The 20,671-nt window shown below is 33.6% G+C and overlaps 2 protein-coding genes and 1 long non-coding RNA gene across 5 annotated transcripts; 1 reads left to right on the top strand and 2 right to left on the bottom strand.

The window, feature by feature from the left end:
- Window positions 1–583: 583 nt before the first annotated feature.
- Window positions 584–2,414, bottom strand: LOC130470665 (uncharacterized). Its single transcript, XR_008931384.1, has 3 exons — window positions 1,884–2,414; window positions 1,419–1,480; window positions 584–778 (listed from the first exon to the last, which is right to left on the bottom strand). It is a non-coding gene; the product is annotated as an uncharacterized lncRNA (long non-coding RNA).
- Window positions 2,415–12,651: 10,237 nt separating this feature from the next.
- Window positions 12,652–14,447, top strand: LOC110778431 (uncharacterized). Of its 3 annotated transcripts, none has more exons than XM_056841194.1 (6): window positions 12,652–12,816; window positions 12,936–13,145; window positions 13,241–13,340; window positions 13,431–13,535; window positions 13,640–14,005; window positions 14,105–14,447. In XM_056841194.1, the coding sequence occupies exons 3-6, from the start codon at window positions 13,320–13,322 to the stop codon at window positions 14,126–14,128; spliced, it is 516 nt and encodes a 171-aa protein (XP_056697172.1). In that variant the 5' UTR covers window positions 12,652–12,816; window positions 12,936–13,145; window positions 13,241–13,319; the 3' UTR covers window positions 14,129–14,447. The 3 variants fall into 3 exon arrangements, with proteins under 3 accessions (XP_056697172.1, XP_056697171.1, XP_056697170.1); XM_056841193.1 differs by having other exon boundaries at window positions 12,653–12,816; window positions 13,241–13,333; window positions 13,640–14,024; window positions 14,105–14,446; XM_056841192.1 differs by having other exon boundaries at window positions 12,653–12,816; window positions 13,241–13,333; window positions 14,105–14,445.
- A 4,281-nt stretch (window positions 14,448–18,728) lies between these two features.
- LOC110777505 (uncharacterized) lies at window positions 18,729–19,962 on the bottom strand. The gene is made up of 3 exons (XM_021982115.2): window positions 19,807–19,962; window positions 19,265–19,648; window positions 18,729–19,134 (listed from the first exon to the last, which is right to left on the bottom strand). Exons 2-3 carry the CDS (start codon window positions 19,625–19,627, stop codon window positions 18,976–18,978), a joined length of 522 nt encoding a protein of 173 aa, XP_021837807.1. The 5' UTR covers window positions 19,628–19,648; window positions 19,807–19,962; the 3' UTR covers window positions 18,729–18,975.
- Between the last annotated feature and the right edge of the window lie 709 nt (window positions 19,963–20,671).

Genomic DNA, 20,671 nt, shown 5'->3' with positions numbered 1-20,671 from the left:
CGCTTGTTTCTCCTGGAGTGTCCCCGAAAATGGGATCCTTGCGCAATTCTTCAATTCTTTCTTGCATTCCCTCCAGCGCTAATGCAGATTTGTGATTACCATTGCCATCGTTAACATCGTTATCGTTTCTAGTGCCGTCAATAGGAATATTTCCGCTTGAAGTCATCGCCGATCTGATCGCAAGGATACAACACTTCAGATAATATTTTCTTCTTGAAATTAGACTAAGAAATTCTGCAAATCATAATAAAGAAAACATTCCCGTTGCGTTCCCCGTTCCTATCACTCACACTCATTTCATTTTAACTTAGCATGATTTTAACGTATTCTTTTTAACTTATTTCTTGAAATTCTTGCTTAAAGCCTAATGAATTTTATTTCGTGTAAAACCCGTAAGGTTTAGCACTTATGGTCGCAGAACCTTGGCTCTGAATACCAAACTGTAACACCCCGACTTCTAAACACCATTAATTAGGTTAATTATCTTTAATTAGCAGCGGAAACCCTAATTTAGTCGGAGCGTCACTTGCCGTATTTCCCTCGTGGGAAATACAAGGCGACATAACCTTTTTAAATTACTAAATAAACTTTAATAATAAATACTTTTAGCATCTGATTAAACATTAATATTAAAATCTAACTCAAATCATGAAATCAAACTTAGACTTTAAATAATACATCCCTTTATTGCTAATGACATAATTATCTTTACTAAACATCGATCGTGAATTTGATGGTTGCATCCTCACTCTAAGGCATCCCATGATCTTCTTCGTACCTAAAACAAAAGCAACATCGTGAGCCGAGGCCCAGTAACACACTACCCTATCAACGTAAACTCATTTCAATTCATTTTATTTACTTTGCAATCAGGGAGAATAGAATATAGTAAAACACTTTCATAAATGCATTATAATAAAACATCATTTATAACTTGAAACCTTAATAGTTCCCATTATCTTTCATAAAAACCTTCATTTTACTTGGTAACTGACAAGTTAGCCTTGCGGGACGTCTCCCACCTTGCGATAGTCCTCAAGGAGCACTCTCCCTTGTTGGACATACGCCCGTACCTAAATAGTTTCTCTTTTAGCTTGCGGTAACCCTCAAGGAGCACTCTCCCTTGTTGGGTGTCCCGCGGTACGGCGGTACGTGCACGACCTAGAAATAGTAACCCCACTAACTGCCAGAACCTGTTACACTTTTATTTATCATGTTTCGTATCTTATTCGTAACTCATAAACATCATTCTTATAAAATCATTCATAAACACATTTAAATATCATCATTCATAAAACACACTTATAAACATATTTCATATCTCACAATCCAATAAAAACATATCATTATAAACATATTTCATAATCTCATAAAACACAGTTCATAAGGGGATTGTGGGTGTTAGCAATAGATGTTACCTCAACCGTAGTTTATATTCCCTGTTCGATGGATCGTTCTTCCTGAACTCCGAGTCCAATTTCTTTCAAAATATTGAATAATTGAATTAGTTATTAATATGGTAATAATTTAACTTAGAAATTTCGAATTACTATAAATAACGAATTTTCTAATAATAATGTTAGAAATATATAATTTCATAGTTTTAATGAAAATATAATTAAACACCAATTTTAGTGATAAATATAATTTATGGAAATTTCAATCGAAGTATATATACATATATTCTAAATCAATTACACAAGATTTATTTAATTTATGTCCTTGATAAATTTAGTACGGTAATTTATTTTTCTTAAACTCGATAATCATATTTATTTATTTCCTGAAAATAATAACAATTTATTAGTAAATATTTATATCATAAAATTTATTAAAACATGAATATTAAGGAATTGATAATCTGAAATTCAGGTTTGTCTTACCCAAAGCCCAATTGATTTGGCCCAACTTGAATAAGGAGGAATAAAACAAAGTTTCAATTTCAGAAACTTTGTTTCTGAAATTGCAGAACACGAGCAGCAGGGGAGGGGGGCACGGGGACGCAGGGCACGAAGAGGAGGGAGGCTGGGCGGCTCAGCCTGGGCGGCGGAACCGCGCCGAGAGGCGACGGTGATGGTGGTTTGAGGCGGCAGAAACAGGCGAGGGAAGGGGAAGAGGGGCGCGAACAGGGGTGGAGAGTGGTGAAGCAGGGAAGAAGCAAGGGTGGTTCTGGGTGCTCGACGTGGTGGCTGGTGGTTCGTGGGGTTGGTGATTGGTGACCGACGGAGTGGTGGTGTTGCTTTGGTGGTGCCACGAAGAGGAGAGGGAAGGGAGGCAGGGAGTATTTCGAAGGAGGAGGGAGAGCGAAGGGAGGTATGGTGGGAGTAGGTGGTCGGCCGGCGAAGTGGGTGGTCGGGTCTGGGTAGTTGGTGGTCGGCAGATGGCTGCCGGTTGTGGTGGTTCGAATAAGGAGGAACAAGGGAGGAATTTTCAGATTTTGTTAATTTGGTTTTTGTATTGAAATAATTCTGAAATTGGGTTGAATTTATAATTAGGTAGATTTCTAGAAGAACAAAAGTTCTTGGTCTCCAAGGCAATGAATATAGACTGAAATAAGGGAAGAGAGGAAGGAAAGAATGGCTTCCTTCTTCCATGTACGTGGAAGGCAAGGAGGAAGAAGCTAATTGAAAATTTTGTCCTTTAGGGGCATTTTAGTAATTTCAAGTAGTTAGGCCAAATTTCTGAATTTTAATTGCTATTTTAGGAAATTACTAAATATATAAATATTTAATTAAAACAAAGTCTCGTAAAATATATCGTTAACGAAAAATAAATAAATTTTCGTTTATAAATTTATCATTTAAAATAAATCGTAAAAACGTTTAAAATAACGAAATTTTTAAATTATTTCTAATAATTGAAACGAAATTACGTTAATAAAATATTATTAATTTTTAATAAACGAGTTTAAAAGTTTCGGGGTATTACATTTTTGTACCATCTTTAAGCTTTAAAAATTGCATATGGAAATTGGTCTAATGATTTAGTTACGCCAGAGTTTGTTTCATTTAGTTTGCATTATTATAGTCTCTGGCTTATTCACATTTTCATTGCCTTATTGTCCATTTATTCTGATTTTATCTCCTGGATACAACTCTATTGTTGTTGAATATCTTATACTTCAACTATTTCACATCAATTCTGTTTTCCTGGGTGAAAATGAACAGTTAATGCAATTTAATCCCATTATTTTGGATGGAACATGACAAATTGTAGAACCATAGAAGATGGAATAGGACAAATTGTAGAATCGTAAACTATGGAGGTCAATTGGTTAGCAAAGAAGGCAACAAAATCCCTTCCTATGAACATATGGTGGTAATGAAGCTGTGTTCTCCTTCAATGGAAACCCAATGAATTAATAGTGAATGGCAGAAGCTAAATAAAAGAGTTTCAAAGAAGTTGACTTTTGGGAATGCTAACTATAAATAATTGTTAATAATACAGCATCATGTAATTGCTGAATAACAGTTTGATTAAAATAAATCTGATTTTCAATTGGGAACAATAAAGTATTTTTTGCAATGTGAATTTGCAGTATTAAAAACTATCAGATTTTAGGATTTTGGATCTAAAGGAAAAACCTAGGGCTCTTGTTACCATGTGAATATAATGATACGATTTACCCTAATACGGGTGTCTGAGACTCATATATATAATAAATATCATACAATAGTACAATTACGAGTATACCCTTAGTATCCTCTATTAGTATATACTATACTAATACTAATATGTCAGTTATATACTATCTTAGTAATATTGGAGGTTTTTTGTTTGTTTAGTGGCAGACTAGGTAGTAATTGGACCACCAAGGATACCCTTTTTAGTTAGAAAGGTAATAGGAATATAATTAATGCTAGATATTTTGTTATTCTTCAAATATGCAAGTGTCCACTATGTTTTGACTTGAGTAGAAGAAAAAAAGAGAAGCATAGTAATTAGACATGATGTTGTCTAATATAAATTGCATTTGAAGGGACTTTTGTAGATGATGATCAAATGGAAGACACCGAAGAAGAGATGGAGATGTAGATGGAAGACCATTCGTATAATTAGTGTAGATGTTTTTAGGTAGCTTGTCTTCATTTTTCTGTTACTTGTCACGTGGGTCATTTTTAAATGTAGAGTAATATTTGTGATGTGCACTTTATTTATGGGATCTATGCCTTTTAATGTCTTGAGTATATCTATAACTGCTTGTTCTTTATTTGATATTAGGTTATGTTTGAATATTAAGATAACTATTATTTGAGTTTGTTGACTTGCATACAGATTCAATGGGAAGACGAAAGAAGCTTCGAACAGTGACTCTTCATTCACATGAAGATTCTGATACTCAGGGAGCTAGTGGAAATATTGTGGACACCCCAAGAAATATGACTCCTGTATCAGCAAGTCTAGAAGAACTAGAAGATCAGATGATTGATGAGAATTTAGAGAATGAAGATGTTGAAGGTAAGTTTTGTTTTATTATTTTTGTTAACGTTTGTAAATAATGTAAAGACCAATATACATTTTTTTTGTCGTACTTTATTATGTTGTAGTTTCTAGCATGGTAAAAATTGGTATATAGAATATTTCACTCAAGTTAAATAAGTCAACTTAATTTCTTTTTTTTTCGCCATAGATTCTGAACAATTCCACTTGCATGGACCAGGTCCACCATAAGATTACCATGGACCAGGGTAATTAGGTAATTTTAACAGTGAGTAAATTATAGAAACTGTAGATTCTGTAAAGTAACTATATCTCCAGAATAATAACTATGAACATAATAATGATAAGAATAACTATTCTATCCAAAGAGTAACTATATCATATAGAAAAGTAATTTTAACTGTAAAACAATTACTACTATATATTCATTCTTGCAGACAAAAAGAGTAAAATATAGAAACTATAGGTTCCGTAAAGTAACTATATTTTCAGAATAGTAACTATAAAATAAATAATAATAATATAGTAATTTCGATGAGAACAATTATTCTATCCAAAGATTAACTATATTATATAGAAAAATAACTTTAGCTGTAAAACAATTACTATATTATAAAAATAAACAATATGATATAGATGGTTTAGAGGTCATATAGTAATTTTTTCTATTATATATCACATAATTACTGAAATATAAAAGAGTAACTATATCAAAAGTAACAGTAATTACAACTCCTGAATAGTAATAAAGAAAACATTAACTACTTGGTTAGTTGTTTTAGCTACGACATTCTAATTCTTTGCATCTATTAAATAAACCATGTTAAGCTCAAATGTTTTTTGAACTAAAAAATACTAATCGACACGTCCACGTGGACCACGTCTCTTTTTTCCACCAACACATCATGTCCTTCCTCTACCACGTTATTGGTTTCCATTGTTGCCAGGATTTTCTTCTTCTTCTCCTCCTGCTTTTGTTTTCCTCGCAGAATTTATTCTTTGCACGATTTCAATTCTGGGTGCATCATCTTTGTATTTCTGAATCAATAATATGTAAACTAAGTTAATAATTTAACATTAAATATGAAAAAATAACATAGTAACTATGTAAAACGTGTAGTATCTATTATGCATCATATAGTAACTTTTACAATTAACGATGGTAAAATACTTGCAGAATTGCATATATAGTTATTGTTATTGTTATAGTCATATAGTTACTGTCAAAATAATATAGTCACTTTTATTAATAATAACATGGAGTACAAAGAAAGATCATAAAAAGAACATAATGATAAGATAATAACTATTAAAAATATATAGTTACTATTATACATGATATAGTAACTCTTAATAATAATGATAGTCATATACGAGCAAGGTTGTAGATATAGTTATTGCTATGATCATATAGTTGTTGTGATCATAACATAGTAACTCTTATTACTAACAACATAGAAGACAACAAAGAACATAAAATAACATTATAATATACATAAAAAACTATACCAAACATATAGTTACTATAATACAAGATATAATACCTATAAATATTATTGATGGTCATTTAGTCACAGAGTTGCAGACATAGTTGATTTGATAATAATATAGTAACTCTATCCATAATACAGTAACTATATCATTAATAATATAGAATAACATAAAAACATGCACATAACATAATAAACTAACATAGTACCTATTTCAAAAATATAGTAACTATATAAAACGTACAATAACTATTAAAGAAAATAAACATATGGTAACAAGTCATGATAAAACAAAAAATAATATCTATTTCAAACATATAGTAACTATATAAATAATATAGTAACTATATAAATAATATAGTAACTATTGAAGAAAATAAACATATGGGAACACTTCATGATAAAATAAACATAGTACATATTTCAAACATATAGTAACTAATATAATAATATAGTAACTATTGTACACTTATAGTAACCATTATAATCACACAACAACTAGCTTAACATATAGTGACTGTTATTATAATATAGTAACTATTGTACAAATATAGTTACCATTATAATCATATAGTCGCTATCTAAGAAGCAGACAAAAATATACTCGAAATAACATATTACATAATGTAATCGTATAGTAACTATTATTTATCAAAAAGTCACTATAAACTGTTCATAACATAATAACTATCTTAAACACATAGTTACCGTTTTAAACTTATAATAACTTTCTAAAAAAATATAGTGACTATTTTAAACACATAGTTACTGTTTTAAAGTTATAGTAACTTTTAAAAAAATATAGTTACTCTAAAAACTACTACTAACATAAACACAATGAATATTCCAATGACTATTTAAAACATTATTTCGCAACATAAATTAAAGGTAACAATATCATTTATATACTAACTATATGAAACACTAACCCTAATTTCACCCAAACAACAAACACTATTTCTACCTCTTGTGCTTTGCTGCATCAATTCTTAAAGTTCACAGCCTTTGTCTCTTTTTTCTAAATTTAAGGCATTATTTCTTCTTATACAAATGATATTGTAAAGTATTTTTGAAGATTCGTCACTAGATAGTGCAACTTTAGGACCTGGAATAACATGTGATCGATACTTCGTATTATTTTCTTATACAAATATCAAATACATAGTAACTATATAAACCATATAGTAACTATATAAAACATATACTGAATATTATTAAAATATAGTAACTATTGAACACATATAGTAACCATTATAATCACATAGTCACTATCAAAGAAGCGGACAAATACATACTCTAAATAACATAGTACATAATGTAATCGTATAGTAACTATTATTTATCAAAAAGTCACTATAAACTGTTCATAACATAATAACTATCTTAAACACATAGTTACCGTTTTAAACTTATAATAACTTTCTAAAAAAATATAGTGACTATTTTAAACACATAGTTACTGTTTTAAAGTTATAGTAACTTTTAAAAAAAGTATAGTTACTCTAAAAACTACTACTAACATAAACACAACGAACATTCCAGTGACTATTAAAAACACTAATTCGCAACATAAATTAAAGGTGACTATATCATTTATATACTAACTATGTGAAACACTAACCCTAATTTCAACAAAACAACAAACATTTCGAATCACTCAACAAAATAATAACTATTGTACACATATAGTAACTGTTATACACATATAGTAACCATTAAAATAATATAGTAACTATTGTACACATATAGTAACCATTAAAATTACATAGTACCTCTTTAAACCATATAGTTACTGTATTACTCATATAGTTACTATTTAAAATCGTGAAGTCACTGATCGAATTCGCAAAGTGAAAACGATATTTCGGTAAAACACAAACATTAATTTCTTCAAAACAACAAATATTTTCAATTTTAAATAAAAATAGACTTAAAATTCTTTAAAAAACAACAAACCGAGATGTGATCTCTAAAAATTTTTGCGAAGATTTGTAGGCGAGCGCAAATTCTTCGATTCGATTTCGGCAACGACGAACCTCTTTCTTGATCTACTACTTCCTCCAATTTTTCATCATCAAATAGATCCAATCATAAGAATTATAAGATAATTACGAAAAAATCGAACAAAACCTAGAAATTTGGGCTAAATTTTGAAAAGCATAGAGAGAAAATGAAGAGAGAGAAAATGAAAGAGAATGAACAGAATGTAGATCTGAAATTTTGAAAAATAAAAAAGTTTAAAACGTATATAAAGTGGGCTAGACACAAATCGCATTAAAACTCTTCAAAACACATAGTAACTCTTTAAAACACATAGTTACTGTAATACGCATATAGTTACTATTTAAAATTACAAAATAACTGTCACGTGACAGTTACATATGTTACCCATAAAAATTACTCTGTTGCCCTGGTACACACTACTACAAATATGGGAAAAGAGATCTTTAATAAATGACCCGTTGGTCGACATAACGGATCTCTTTAATATAAGAGATCTAATATTATAGATAACGGGTCTCTTATGAGTTAAATAGCCCACGTAAAATTAAAGGAAGAGAAATAAAAGACCCATTATCTAACTTAACGGATCTCTAGTATATAAAAGGGCTCACTTATTTTGCCTAGAAAATAGAATAAGATAACCAAGAGACCTCTTATTTAATTAAACGGGTCTCTAGCATATCACAGGACCCACCACTTTCCCATAAAAAATAAAGGAAAATAAAGAAAGACCCGTTGGTTAACTCAACGGGTCTGTACTTTCTTTTGTCTTGGAGAAAACCTCGCGAAAACAATTTTACCATATTGTTTTTCCCTGCGATGTTGCCTCTTCTTCTTCCCTCGACATACAGGGTTTTAGGGCTAACCATTGGCGAACTCACCACCGCCGGCGAAATACAGTACGATCGCCGGCATCACTACCACCGGTGAAATACACTACGATCGATGACATCACTACCACCGGCGACCTCAACACCACCGCTGGCGAACAACAAATTTAGGTTTTTTTATATTCTTTTGGCATCACTCTCGTATCCTCTCAAATTTTTGTTTCGAATTTCTAATTTTCGTCTGGGCTTTTTCGATTTGCGATTTGAGTTTGTAGTTGTTGCTACAAAGTTAGTTTCGTTTTTCTGAATTTTTCAAATTCAATTTCCACTACAAAGTTAGGTTTTTTCTCTTCTGAATTTTTGCAAATTTCAATTGTATTGCTGCTTAAAACTTTGGCTTTAGTCGAATTTGAAGTCTTCATGCTTGTCAACTGTCAATACGATGTTTTAGCTTCATTTGAAGTATTCATGCCAGACTTCCATCTTTATGTAGACTCTACCACACAAAGTTAGTAGTGAAATTAGACCTCGTCGGATAACTTGTATTTTCTAAATGATATCGATGCCTATCATGCTTAAAGGTGTTGGTGTCATGCCAAATTTATTTAGAGGATTTTTCCTGTGATGTGTTATGTACAACCTGGCTTCTTTCATGAACATAAGATTCACTAATTCAGTATAGGATTTGTAGAAGAAAATTTCCATCTCCCCTTGATTCTTTTATTTGGGGGTAAGATCAGGTTGCTTTAGCTTTGAAGTTTCGTTTTTAGTTTTCCAAAAGACGGCCAGGGATATAATGAGGCCGTAAATACTGGTATCTAACCAGTTTCCCTGCCAAGAACGAGCCCTTGATGACGATAATGGTGAATTAACAACTTAATCTCAAGCTATCCAACAGCTCGTAGTCACTATTTTGGCAAAAAGATTTGCAGGCAATGCGCAAAAGGTGCACAAAGAGGCAGGGAATTTGAGTTGCCTAAAATGATTAAGCCTCAAAATCCTGACTTCTTTGCTGAGCCTTAAATATTAGTAATAATCAGATAAAACACAAGTCATGTAATCTTTGCTCCATAGTCCCTACTGTGCAAAAGTTAGAATGTATATATAAAAATTTACTTTTATCCCTCCTTTTTTGGGTGATATGTTACTTGACTAGTTGTACATTTGCATTGGATTGTGCAGATAGTGAATCAAATTCGTGGTATTCAGTTGAAACTAGCTTGCATTACCTGCATTCAATCTTCTGTTAAAAAGGTACTTCTATAGCTAATTGTATCGTGTGCTATTGTTCTGGGTTTTTTGAACAGACGATTGTTGTAATTCAAGTTGGTCATGGGCTTCTTCAATTAGGCTCCTACAAGATTGTGAGTCATCTCATCTTCATTTTTTTTAATTTCTATCTAAAATTCATCTCGTTTCCACCTATACATCTTGTTGTTTCAATCACTTAATTATATTTAGGATACATTGCACTTTGAGTATTACAGTAGTACTATAGTACGTTTGACAATTGATTACGGGGGACATTGTTAAGTCTACCTTTAAATATATTTTGAAATTGATTAGCACAACTAATATAAAGCACCTTTATTTTGATAAGACTGCTTTAAAAAAATTGTTACCATCTTTCAAGTAAAATTAGCAGTTTTTTATGCACTCAAATCTGTGATACTTGGTCTAGAGACCTCTTGGGTTCGCCCCCTAGGGTGTGGAAAATAACAGTGTAGTTGAGGCTACGTGTATGTTTCATTTGCACCTCACACAGTTATGCGTTGTACGGTATACACACTCGTCGAAAGGAGTTTAAAACTCGAATACAGAGTGTGAATATATTAGTAGAAAAATATTCTTTTGCTGCTATGAATATGTGTTTGATTAAGAACACTGCGAATCAAATTGAGTTTTGAAATAATGCGGAATTTTCATATTTCTTAGCGGCATCATATCTTAAGATGTCGCGTCTAAGCAAACCCTTATATTGATTAGCAGCGCCTTGATTAAAAACACCTCATGAGCGTTTGAAGCCATATTTGATTGCAGCGTTTGATTGCCCCTCTGTCAGCCATATTTGATTGCAGCGTTTGAACTCCCCTCTTTCACATTATTAACAGGCGACACCTATTTCTTCTAAATTTTATTTTCAATATACTAGTGAACTCCCCTCTGTCAGCCATATTTGATTGCAGCGTTTAAACGCAGGACAAGTTATCAACTTGGACTAGTAGCTTAGTGATACCCAACCTGCTTGCTAATTCCAAACCTCATATTAGAGCCATCCATTCTGCCTTAATAGCATTACAGTGGCCAAGGTTCACACTTAGTGCAGAAACAAAGTTCCCCCCTGCAATTTATGGTTCTTGCATTGCTGTAAATGATGTGTCTCAGCTCTTTAATCATGTATTTTACTTGTATCTTTAGGAGATAATGGTTTACATAATTGTAAACTATGCTTCAACCTTAAGCATAGTCTGCATCATGGTTTCCGTTGTATCTTTAGGATATTTTCATCTGGTAAGGTACAGGTTGTCATGGTTTACATAATTCAACCTTAAGCATTACAATAGTCTGCATACAGTGTCTTCAAACCAAATAAATTGCCCTTAATGTATTGCTGGTTGTATTCGAAGTTTCATTCAGATGTTTATGTCTTTCTCATCATTCATGTTATCGTTAATCAGTAAATGAGTCGATTTTTTTAAATTATGCTTTGTTTAACTAATAATTAATAATTATGCTACTTATTACAGTTTTCTGAACAAACTTATTCATCGGAAAATGTGGATGAGGTTAGAGACATGTGGGTCGAGTATTTGCTCAAGCAAAAAGCGGATCAAGAAAACAAAGTTGATGGTATGGAAATAACTCCATGAGTTTCGGTTCCAATTGTTGGTAAATTGGTGTGAATGATTATATTTTGGAATTGATTTTTGTTTTACGTTTTTGGAAATTGCGATGTAAAGTTTAGCGCTTATGCAAATCACAGTGTATGTAAAGCTTGCGTTTTGAGCATTACTTGTTGGAAATATTTTTTTTTTTGTAATATATGGATTATGGAGTTGTTCTCGAATTATTACAAATTATTTATTATAGCAGGTGTGGTTTTGTGCTTTTATGCCGGCTGACCGGTATTTATAGAGGTGTAAACGCAGGTGTAATGTGTATATTAATGCGGTGCCTGCTGGCCGGTATTTTAGAGGTGTAAACGCAGGTTGAATATGCATATTAATTAGTTCTGAATATATCGCTGATCGACCAGCGGTATTATTCTGCTATTATCGTTTTTTTTTTGTTTTTTTTTTTAAAAAAATGGTTGCAAAGAGACCCGTCATGTGTAATAAAGGCTCTCTAGTTATAGTAATAATAAATTTAAAGAGACCCAATATCTAAGACATTAGGTCTTAGTTTGTAAAAAAAAAAAAAAATTAATAATAAAGAGACCCCCTATCTATATATGAGGTCTTAACTGCTTTAATAAACAAAAATAAAAATATTCAAAGAGACCTCCTATCCTACTTATGGGGTCTAAACAATTTAAAAAACAGATCTCCCATCTCTAATAAGGGGTCTCTTTCCCTTCTAAATTATTTTCACTAGCTTTTACATAAGAGACCCTCTTTCTTACGTGGAGGGTCTCTAGATTTTAACAAACAGACCCCCTCTCGATGAGGGGGTCTCTTTATCAAAGAGACCTGTGAGATAGAGACCCCTTGAAAGGAGATCTCTTAAGCCATTTTGGAAGGGTCTCTTTGCCCTTTTTTGTAGTAGTGGGTCCACGCTAAATTAGCATGGACCAGGTTTATATTAGTGTGAATAGATTCTGAAACCTCTACTAAGAAACGCAGAGGACCTACTTTAATGGCACATATTTGGAATCAACCTAAGGAAAAGAGAATAGTTCTGAGGTGAAATAAATGTTGGCAACCAATTGGCGATGAACATTCTGATCTTGCTCACTTTATTGGAACTGTAGCAAGAAATCCTCGATTATGTCCCTTGGTATATGATGACTGGAGACTGGAAAAAAACGAACAGAAGCACTTGATATTGTGAAGGTAATAGTGATTTCCTAAATAAGTAATTTGAATGCTTTGGTTATTTTGTGAAAATGCCCCTGTATAGTACGATATTTCTACATGAGTGGTATTTTGACAAACGTTTTTTTGTTCAATAGTCAAAGTTCGTCATTCCTCACCCGTTAGCAGAAAAGTACGTAAAACAATCAATGGGAAAAAAGTGGAACAATTTCAAGGGAGAACTCAAACTTGATTGCTGTGAACCACACCTTGAAAATATAACAAATATTATTAAAGCTAAGCCTGATTTTGTGCCCGAGGAGCAATAGCGTTATCTGGTAACTTATTGGAATTCTCCTAAAGGCAAGGTAAACATTTTGTAATTTTACATTTAGTTTAGCTTATCACAATATATTTACCTTGCCTCTCCTCTATGTGATCTTTTGATTTCATGCATACATAGGAAAGATCTGAAAAAAATCGAAAAAGTCGTGAGGTACAAGTTATGGCTCATACTGGTGGATCGAAAAGCTTTGCGTGTTATGCTGATGACAAGGTATGAGGTATTACATCTTGCAAGGTTACCTTTTTAATACTCATTTTTTGTTAAAAAAAATCAAATTAGTGACCAATATACATATCTATGTTACAAGACTATCAATGGGGCAACACCGTCAAGAGCTATGGTGTTCTTGGATACTCATAAGGAACGTAAAATTGTGCCAACACCAATGGATGAAAAGTCAAAACAAGCTGTGGTTAGAAACATGCATTTTATTTTAGCTGATTATTGAATTGCTTTTTAAATCATATTAGAACAATGGGTGATTGTTTGTTGGTATATGTGTCCACTGTTTAATAGGAACTGATAAATGGCAAGTTAAGTAAACTTCCAAATGGTGTTGAGGAAACAAATGGCAAGGTTGCATGGGAAGGTGACATATATTCCCAAGTAATGAGTATTATTGTAGGCCCAGAAAAAAAGGGTCAAGTTCGTGGTCTGGGTAGATGTCCAAAGTCCTTGTCTTCTGTTTCATCTAATCAAGAAAGAGATTACCATGATGATCATGACATATGTGATGAAAGAATCCAATTTTTAGAGTGTGAACTCAAAAGAGTGCAAGAAAAATCGGCACAATTAGAGAAAGACAATGCTGAATCTCTAACTCAGATGAAAGAGGATGTCAAGTTGTTAAAGGCATTGTTGCTAGGTAGAAGAGTTCTTGATGTCAGCACTTAGTGAACAGGTATTTTTAAATTTATATATGGATACTTATTTCTAAATTTACCATTATATTGTTTCAATAATAGGATCTTTGTTTTTCAGGTTATTTTTTATAAAGTGGGGTGAATTTGTCGATTATTTGTGAAGCTTGAATCTGATTTTTGCTGATTTTTGCTGATTTTGGAAGTTATGAAGAGCATAAATAGCCTTTGAAATGGCTATTTGGATCATGTGTAATCAGTTTTGAAGTTGTTCAAAGATGTAACAAGTTTTTTTTGGTACCTTGGATGATGATGTAACAACGATTATTCATATCTATTAAATTTATAATTATCTTCCTTATACTATACATTTGTGTATTGTTGTGTGGGAGCTGAAATATATTTTATGTATTATGGAAGCTAGCAATTGATTTGAAAACATCAAGGGAGCATGTGATATAAGCTTTATATTTACTACAGGATTGTTTTTTTTAAAAACGGTCTTTAGCGGCATATATTCGACCCTTTACAGGCGAATCAAATAAATCCCACTAGATGTTCTCCCGACATTGGATCTAGCGGCACATAGGTAAAAGCCGCTAAAGGTTTTACTGGCATTTTTAAATGCCGCTTAAGCACAAAATAAATGCCGTTAAAACCCATTTTTGTTGTAGTGTTTTTTTCCGACCATTTGTTTCGCGGTCGCTAAATAATATTTTACCGACTGCTTGGGCGGTCGCAAAATAAATTTTTACCGACTATCTATTTTGCGGTCCGTAAATCTCTTTTTACCGACTAATTTATGAGCAGTCGGTAAATGTAGACGTTAAAAACGCGAATTCTTGTAGTGTCATTAGTCATTGGTCGTCCAACCTTTCAATGACCTGGATTAGTGATCCTTTGTGACTTCAATATTCAAGTTCACTTATGGGTGTTTCTTTGTCGAAGAATCCATATTGACATCCCATTTGAATGTTTTGAATCACTTGGATTTTTCATTTAATACTAAACCAAAATTAAATGAATATGAAATAAAGAATTTAATGATTATTTACTGCTTATTTTATTCAACTAAATACTTGATCCGTTCATGCACTGTTTGTGTGACCCTACGGGTTCAGTCAAGAGTAAGTTGTTGCTTTAATATTATTAATTACACTTGAACTGAATCGGCCTTTAGCTAGACATTCTGATCACTCGATCTCACTGAATACTTAACTTATTTCAATAATTTTGAACCACATTTATTATACTTCGCATTAAACGCATAAATGCAAACTTGGACCAAGGGGTTATTTCCTTTCACAAAATACCCATTAAGTTTTCAAAATAAACCAAAACCCCCTATTTTTCAAAAATTAATTATATGTCCTTGTTGACTAATGGCATTAACGTTCGTTGGTAATTAACCGCTAATTAATAATTAAAATTAATTAAACCAAAATAAACTCTAATTAAACATGGAATACCCCCCCCCCCACATAACCAACACCACAGCCGCAGCCCACGTAACCTCCAAGACCAATACCAACCCCCCACCTAACCACCATACGTGACCTGAGCTTGTTGGCGCCGCAAGCACTCTCGCCAGAGACCAATGCCACTCTTGGCCCTCTTCTCACCCATTAATTTCCAATGCCATCCCACCTCCTTCTCTTCTCTCCAGGCCTTCTTCCTCCACAATAGCAGAACACAACATCGGCAACCGCGTAAGGAGGCAGGTGCGCAGACACCATCCAACAACGAAGGAGGTTAAACCCTACCGGAACATCAGAGGCAATGCTCCGGAGGTAGACATAGCGGGAATAGATATGAGTATATACAGTGGAAACACCCGCATACACATTACTACATTAGAGGAATTACGGATAAAATTAAGTGGGTCACTTGGCGGTTTAGGTTTCCTTTAATTTGAATTAAAATATTGTAATTAGTTTAACTGGTTTATAAAAACGGGTTTTTCGTGAAATAACCTTTAATTTTGGCGTAATTCACCAAATTCCCCTAAAACAAAACATAATACCCCATATACCCTTACTAATGATGCGCCGTTAGTGCTCTGTTAGCCTACTTTCAAATTCACCAAATACCCCTAGCTATTTTAATTCGAATTTCACCAAATACCCATATTTTGAAAATTGATTCAGCAAATACCCATATTTTTTAGCGTCTCAAAATAACTACTAATTACCAAAAAAGAATTTTAACGCAAAAACGGAGACAATATTATTAACTGAGGCCTAAGGCCCATATCGAGTTTTTTTTAACAAAAGGGCTACTATACCTAAAAATTATCGCCCAAGTAGATCGAACATTAAAACCTAACCCGATATAACTATACAACGAAAAGCTAAATTGCCTCTGAACATAACCCAACAGAAACAAACTACTCTCTCCGTCCCAGATTATTTGTTACACTTTCCTTTTTCATCCGTTCCAGATTAGTTGTTACACTTCTAAATTAGGAATGACCCCACAATTATTATATTGTCTCTCTTCCTACTAATTTTTTTTTGTCCCCACACTTTCTTTCATTCAATTAAAAAAATACCCTACTAACTTCTATCACATCTACTTTTTCAATAAAATAACAATTGATAACCACACTACTATTTATCGCATTAAACTGTGTGCCCAAGAGAGTGTAATAACTATTCTGGGATGGAGGGAGTACTTAGATTTGAAATTGACATCCAGGCTGGAAATCTACCAAACATTTGACCCACCCAAAATATAGAAAAATTCCCGACTATGTGTTCTTACGGTTCTTCACGGATTTGTGAAAACCGTTTTGCTATCTTATCCCCTAAAAATTGTCAAAAATTGCAACAAAAACTGGCAGGAAATCTATTCTCTCCACCCCCATCTCGTTGTTCAATCTCCTATTACAAAACATGAGAAATTTCTCTCTCCTACCACAACCAACAACACCCATTTCCAACTAATTTGAGGCCCATAACGACAGTAAAAATGGGTGCATCTCTAGAGTTGTGGATCAATCCAAAAGACCAGATAGTAACCGCCATGTTAACCACCTGAGAAACATCTTTGTCCTCCAGACCCCCATCCCCCTCCACCAATTTACCAAAACACCCTCCACCTTCAAATCCACTACAACCGTACCTTTCTCTCTCCTCCTCACATCAACGTTAACTATCTTCTCAGACGTAGTCGACGACGACGACATCACCGCCTCCTCAATGGTGCTCGAAATGGAGGAAGAAGACGAGGAGAGAGAACCTCAACAGAATCCTCCTTTTGAGTAGAGCAATCATACAAAATATCATCGCCGGTATAAGAAGTCCAGTACCAAAAAAACGCGTTATCGGAGAGACAATACACTGATGCTTAATTCCCCGGCACAAATTTCACAATTTCCCCGACGCCATTATTGGTCGTCTTAGCTAGAAAATTTCGTATATGGGTCAATCCCAATTTCTATCGAAAAACTAGAAAAATATGATTTTAAACCACCGATTTCTTCAAAAAGTCCAGTTCCAATCCGGGTTCAAAGTTGGGGGATTTTCACAGCATTGTAGGCCTGACATTTTTTATTTATTTTCCTCATGACTCAGATTTTTTTAGATTTAATGTCTTTTGATTATTGTTTTCAATTTGTTAATAGATGTATTAGGGATGGATTGATCTCGAATTGCGGAGGGGAAGTTAATTCCAAAAGCTAGGCTTTTATTCTAGAACCAGGTTGATTCTCAAATTCAGATGCGCAAGTTGGATGCAGTTAAGGTTGATCACTGAGGAAGAACAGGGGGAGAGAGAGAATAAATTGAAGGGTCGCCTTTTTTGTTTTGACTGTTGAATGCGTAGATTTGGGTAGGGATGGGTACTGGGTAGTGGCTACAGACATAATAAGGGCATAATGGTAATTCTACGCTAATGTCGAGTTAACGTCCGTTAATTCTGAGGATATTTAGTAATATTGTATGGTTTATGGAGGACATTTTATGTATTATCGAAAGTCGATGGGCATTTGGTCGCCAAAACTCAGGTATTTTGATGAAAAACCCATTATAAAAAATTTTGCATCGCTTTTCTTTTGTACAACAGTTATAACTTCTAAGAAATATTTTAAATCACAATTGTACATTGAGTTACACTTTTAGGAAAGAAAATACATTTAGTTAGCTAAAAAAATTACATGCAAAATATATGATTTGAGTAGCTTTCGAAATATACTCTTTGAGTAAATTAAAGAAGATTTGTGCATTAAAGGCCAAAAATATTATAAGAATGACTTTTCTTTCTTTGTTTTTTCGTTGTATCGTTGTAGTGATGGTAAAAAACTTAATGGTTATGAGTTCAAATTCTGATACTAAATTTTTTTTGTATGGAATAATATAGGCTAATGTTTGTGCATACATATTTTTTTTCTGGTATACCATCCGATTCACCCTTAGGGTTAATCCGAATTCGAGGTGAGTTTTTGGTGGATAGGCTATAGTCTCCTCCCAATTGTTGTTGGGGGATCGGCTCCCTACCAAGTTCAGCCCCAATCACCAATGAACCAACAAACAATTGATTGTGCATACATATATGGCGTGGGTTGCATGACATTTAATTTGTCAAGTCATAGCGATACATGCATTGCGGGAATAATATTGCATGGCTAATGTTTGAGCATAAATGACGCGACGCCATGTCACTCATCAAGTTATAGCTAGACATAACAGAATGTCTTTTTTGTCGGAGCTTTAATAATAGTATAAATTAGTGAACTTGCTTAGGAATAACAAGTAAATAAAGCACTTAATTCCATTTATAGATATAGACGGTAGATTGTCTGCTTGGTGACAAGCATAAACATGACACGTACACCATAAATTATTAAGAAGCATGCATGATGCATATATAGTAGCATTAGTATTATTTGGGAAACAACATATATAGTACTTAAAAAGGAAAGATAGCTCCTAGTGCAAACACATACTCCGTACTACGTAGTACATAGTAGTGATTAGTGAAGCTGAATATGATCTACCAGAGAGTTGATATAAGTTGGTTACCAGCAACCCTAGCCACGATCTTGCCTTTAAAAATGGGGTCAACATACTCGGTCTGACTTCCAGACTTACCCAATTTATCTTCAACTACGTTCCAGTCCACTGGACCGGTAGGTCCGCATTCACAGTAAGCCTAAAACACAATTGATTGAAGAAAGCTAGCTAGGTTAATTAATTCAAGAATTTCTATTGATGACAACGTACATCGTGGTCATAATTATTAACATATTTGAAGATCCATAAGCATATAGGAATTACTTTACCTTGCCGGCAGCAGAATCAAAAGCCGCAACCCACTTACGAGCAGTGGAGTCCTTACCAGTAGCATAAGAATAACCCCACTTGACACCTTGAGGAAGAGTCCCACTCTGCCTGAAATAGTAAGTGGTGTTGTTGTTCATATCAGGAAAGCTAGTGAGCGTACGGCCAGCCCAAAAATGTACCTCAAGCTTTGTTAGCTTGGTCTTGGTAAAGTTTGTAGTAGGGGAGGACAATTCAACAGTATTTCCAGCACGAGCACCATTCACTTCGGCTGTCTCATCCTTAGCCTCCAACTCTTTGATCATCTTCTCATAATCAGCTTCTGGATTCTCCAAAACCAATACATTTGGTTCGACCTCTGCCATATTCTCTTTTGCTTATCCTACCTTCAATTCACAAACAAACTTTGAATCAGGTTTGGGTATTAAACTAAGTGTCATAAAAATAATGAATTAATAATAAATATATCCTTTTCAATTTACAAAAGAACAAAAAAAAATAGCTAAAAGGGAGAAAAGAAGATGGAAGGGAGTATAGTACGTACCCTTGACGTTAGCCGGCTAATTTTAATGATTAGAAGGAATTATGCTTGTTGTTGCACTGCATAGTGGAGCTTATCAATATGAGTATTTATAGATATGATACGATGTGACTACGTGAGACTTAAACAAGAAGCCACAACTCCTAATAGTTTAAAAATCGGATTTTTCACCAAATGCCCCTGAGGTTTGCTTTAATGCACCAAACACCCCTAAACATTCCAGAATGCACCAAATACCCCTGACGTTTAAAACAATATCATCAAATACCCTCATTGACCATTTTCCGTGTATTTCGTTAACTTTTCCGTTAACATTTCTTTTCCTCATTTTTCTTTATTCTTTCCCCTACCCATGGAAATCTTTATCCTCTTCCTCAACTTGAATCCAAATCGTCAATTATCCACCAATTTCTTCAAATGTCGCAGCCATCCACTACTATTGTTTGTTGCTAGCCAGAAATCTCCACCCACTATCCTCTTTCTTCCGATCTGCATTTTCGGTCTCCTCTCTTATTTTCTCTTCCACCCATCCCTGTAGTGAAGCCCAAACCCATAATTAATGTTCGGGATTTTTTGAGCAAATCCAAAGCAATTTCGCACAAAAAAAACTGAATTGTATATCGAATTATATACTTAAGGAGCTTTAATTTTCATCTGGGTATCTCGAATTTTTTCTTGAAATTTCAACATTGGTGATGCAGATTTCTGGGTTTCAAAAGGAAAGAAACCAGATTAAATTTTTTGATATGATGCAAGTTGTGGTGCTTGGAAAACCCGAGGTAGCGACTGTGAGCACCCAAAAAATTTACCAAAAATTGTAGCTTAAACCTAGCGAAAAAAGCAATTTGATTCCATTGGGATTTTCGTC

The sequence above is a fragment of the Spinacia oleracea genome, chromosome 3, assembly GCF_020520425.1.
Source record: "Spinacia oleracea cultivar Varoflay chromosome 3, BTI_SOV_V1, whole genome shotgun sequence".
Taxonomy (NCBI): domain Eukaryota; kingdom Viridiplantae; phylum Streptophyta; class Magnoliopsida; order Caryophyllales; family Amaranthaceae; genus Spinacia; species Spinacia oleracea.
This window is presented reverse-complemented; position numbering and strand designations above follow the sequence as displayed.

What these genes read in the sequence shown, in the direction of transcription:
- LOC110778431 (XM_056841192.1), top strand. Translation starts at nt 13,283, where the DNA reads ATGGCTCATACTGGTGGATCGAAAAGCTTTGCGTGTTATGCTGATGAC. An exon ending in CGTGTTATGCTGATGACAAG is followed by an intron (nt 13,334 to 13,430) that starts GTATGAGGTATT and finishes CTATGTTACAAG; the next exon opens with ACTATCAATGGGGCAACACC. An exon ending in TAGGTAGAAGAGTTCTTGAT is followed by an intron (nt 14,006 to 14,104) that starts GTCAGCACTTAG and finishes TTTGTTTTTCAG; the next exon opens with GTTATTTTTTATAAAGTGGG.
- LOC110777505 (XM_021982115.2), bottom strand. Translation starts at nt 19,627, where the DNA reads ATGGCAGAGGTCGAACCAAATGTATTGGTTTTGGAGAATCCAGAAGCT. An exon ending in TTGATTCTGCTGCCGGCAAG is followed by an intron (nt 19,135 to 19,264) that starts GTAAAGTAATTC and finishes ATTGTGTTTTAG; the next exon opens with GCTTACTGTGAATGCGGACC.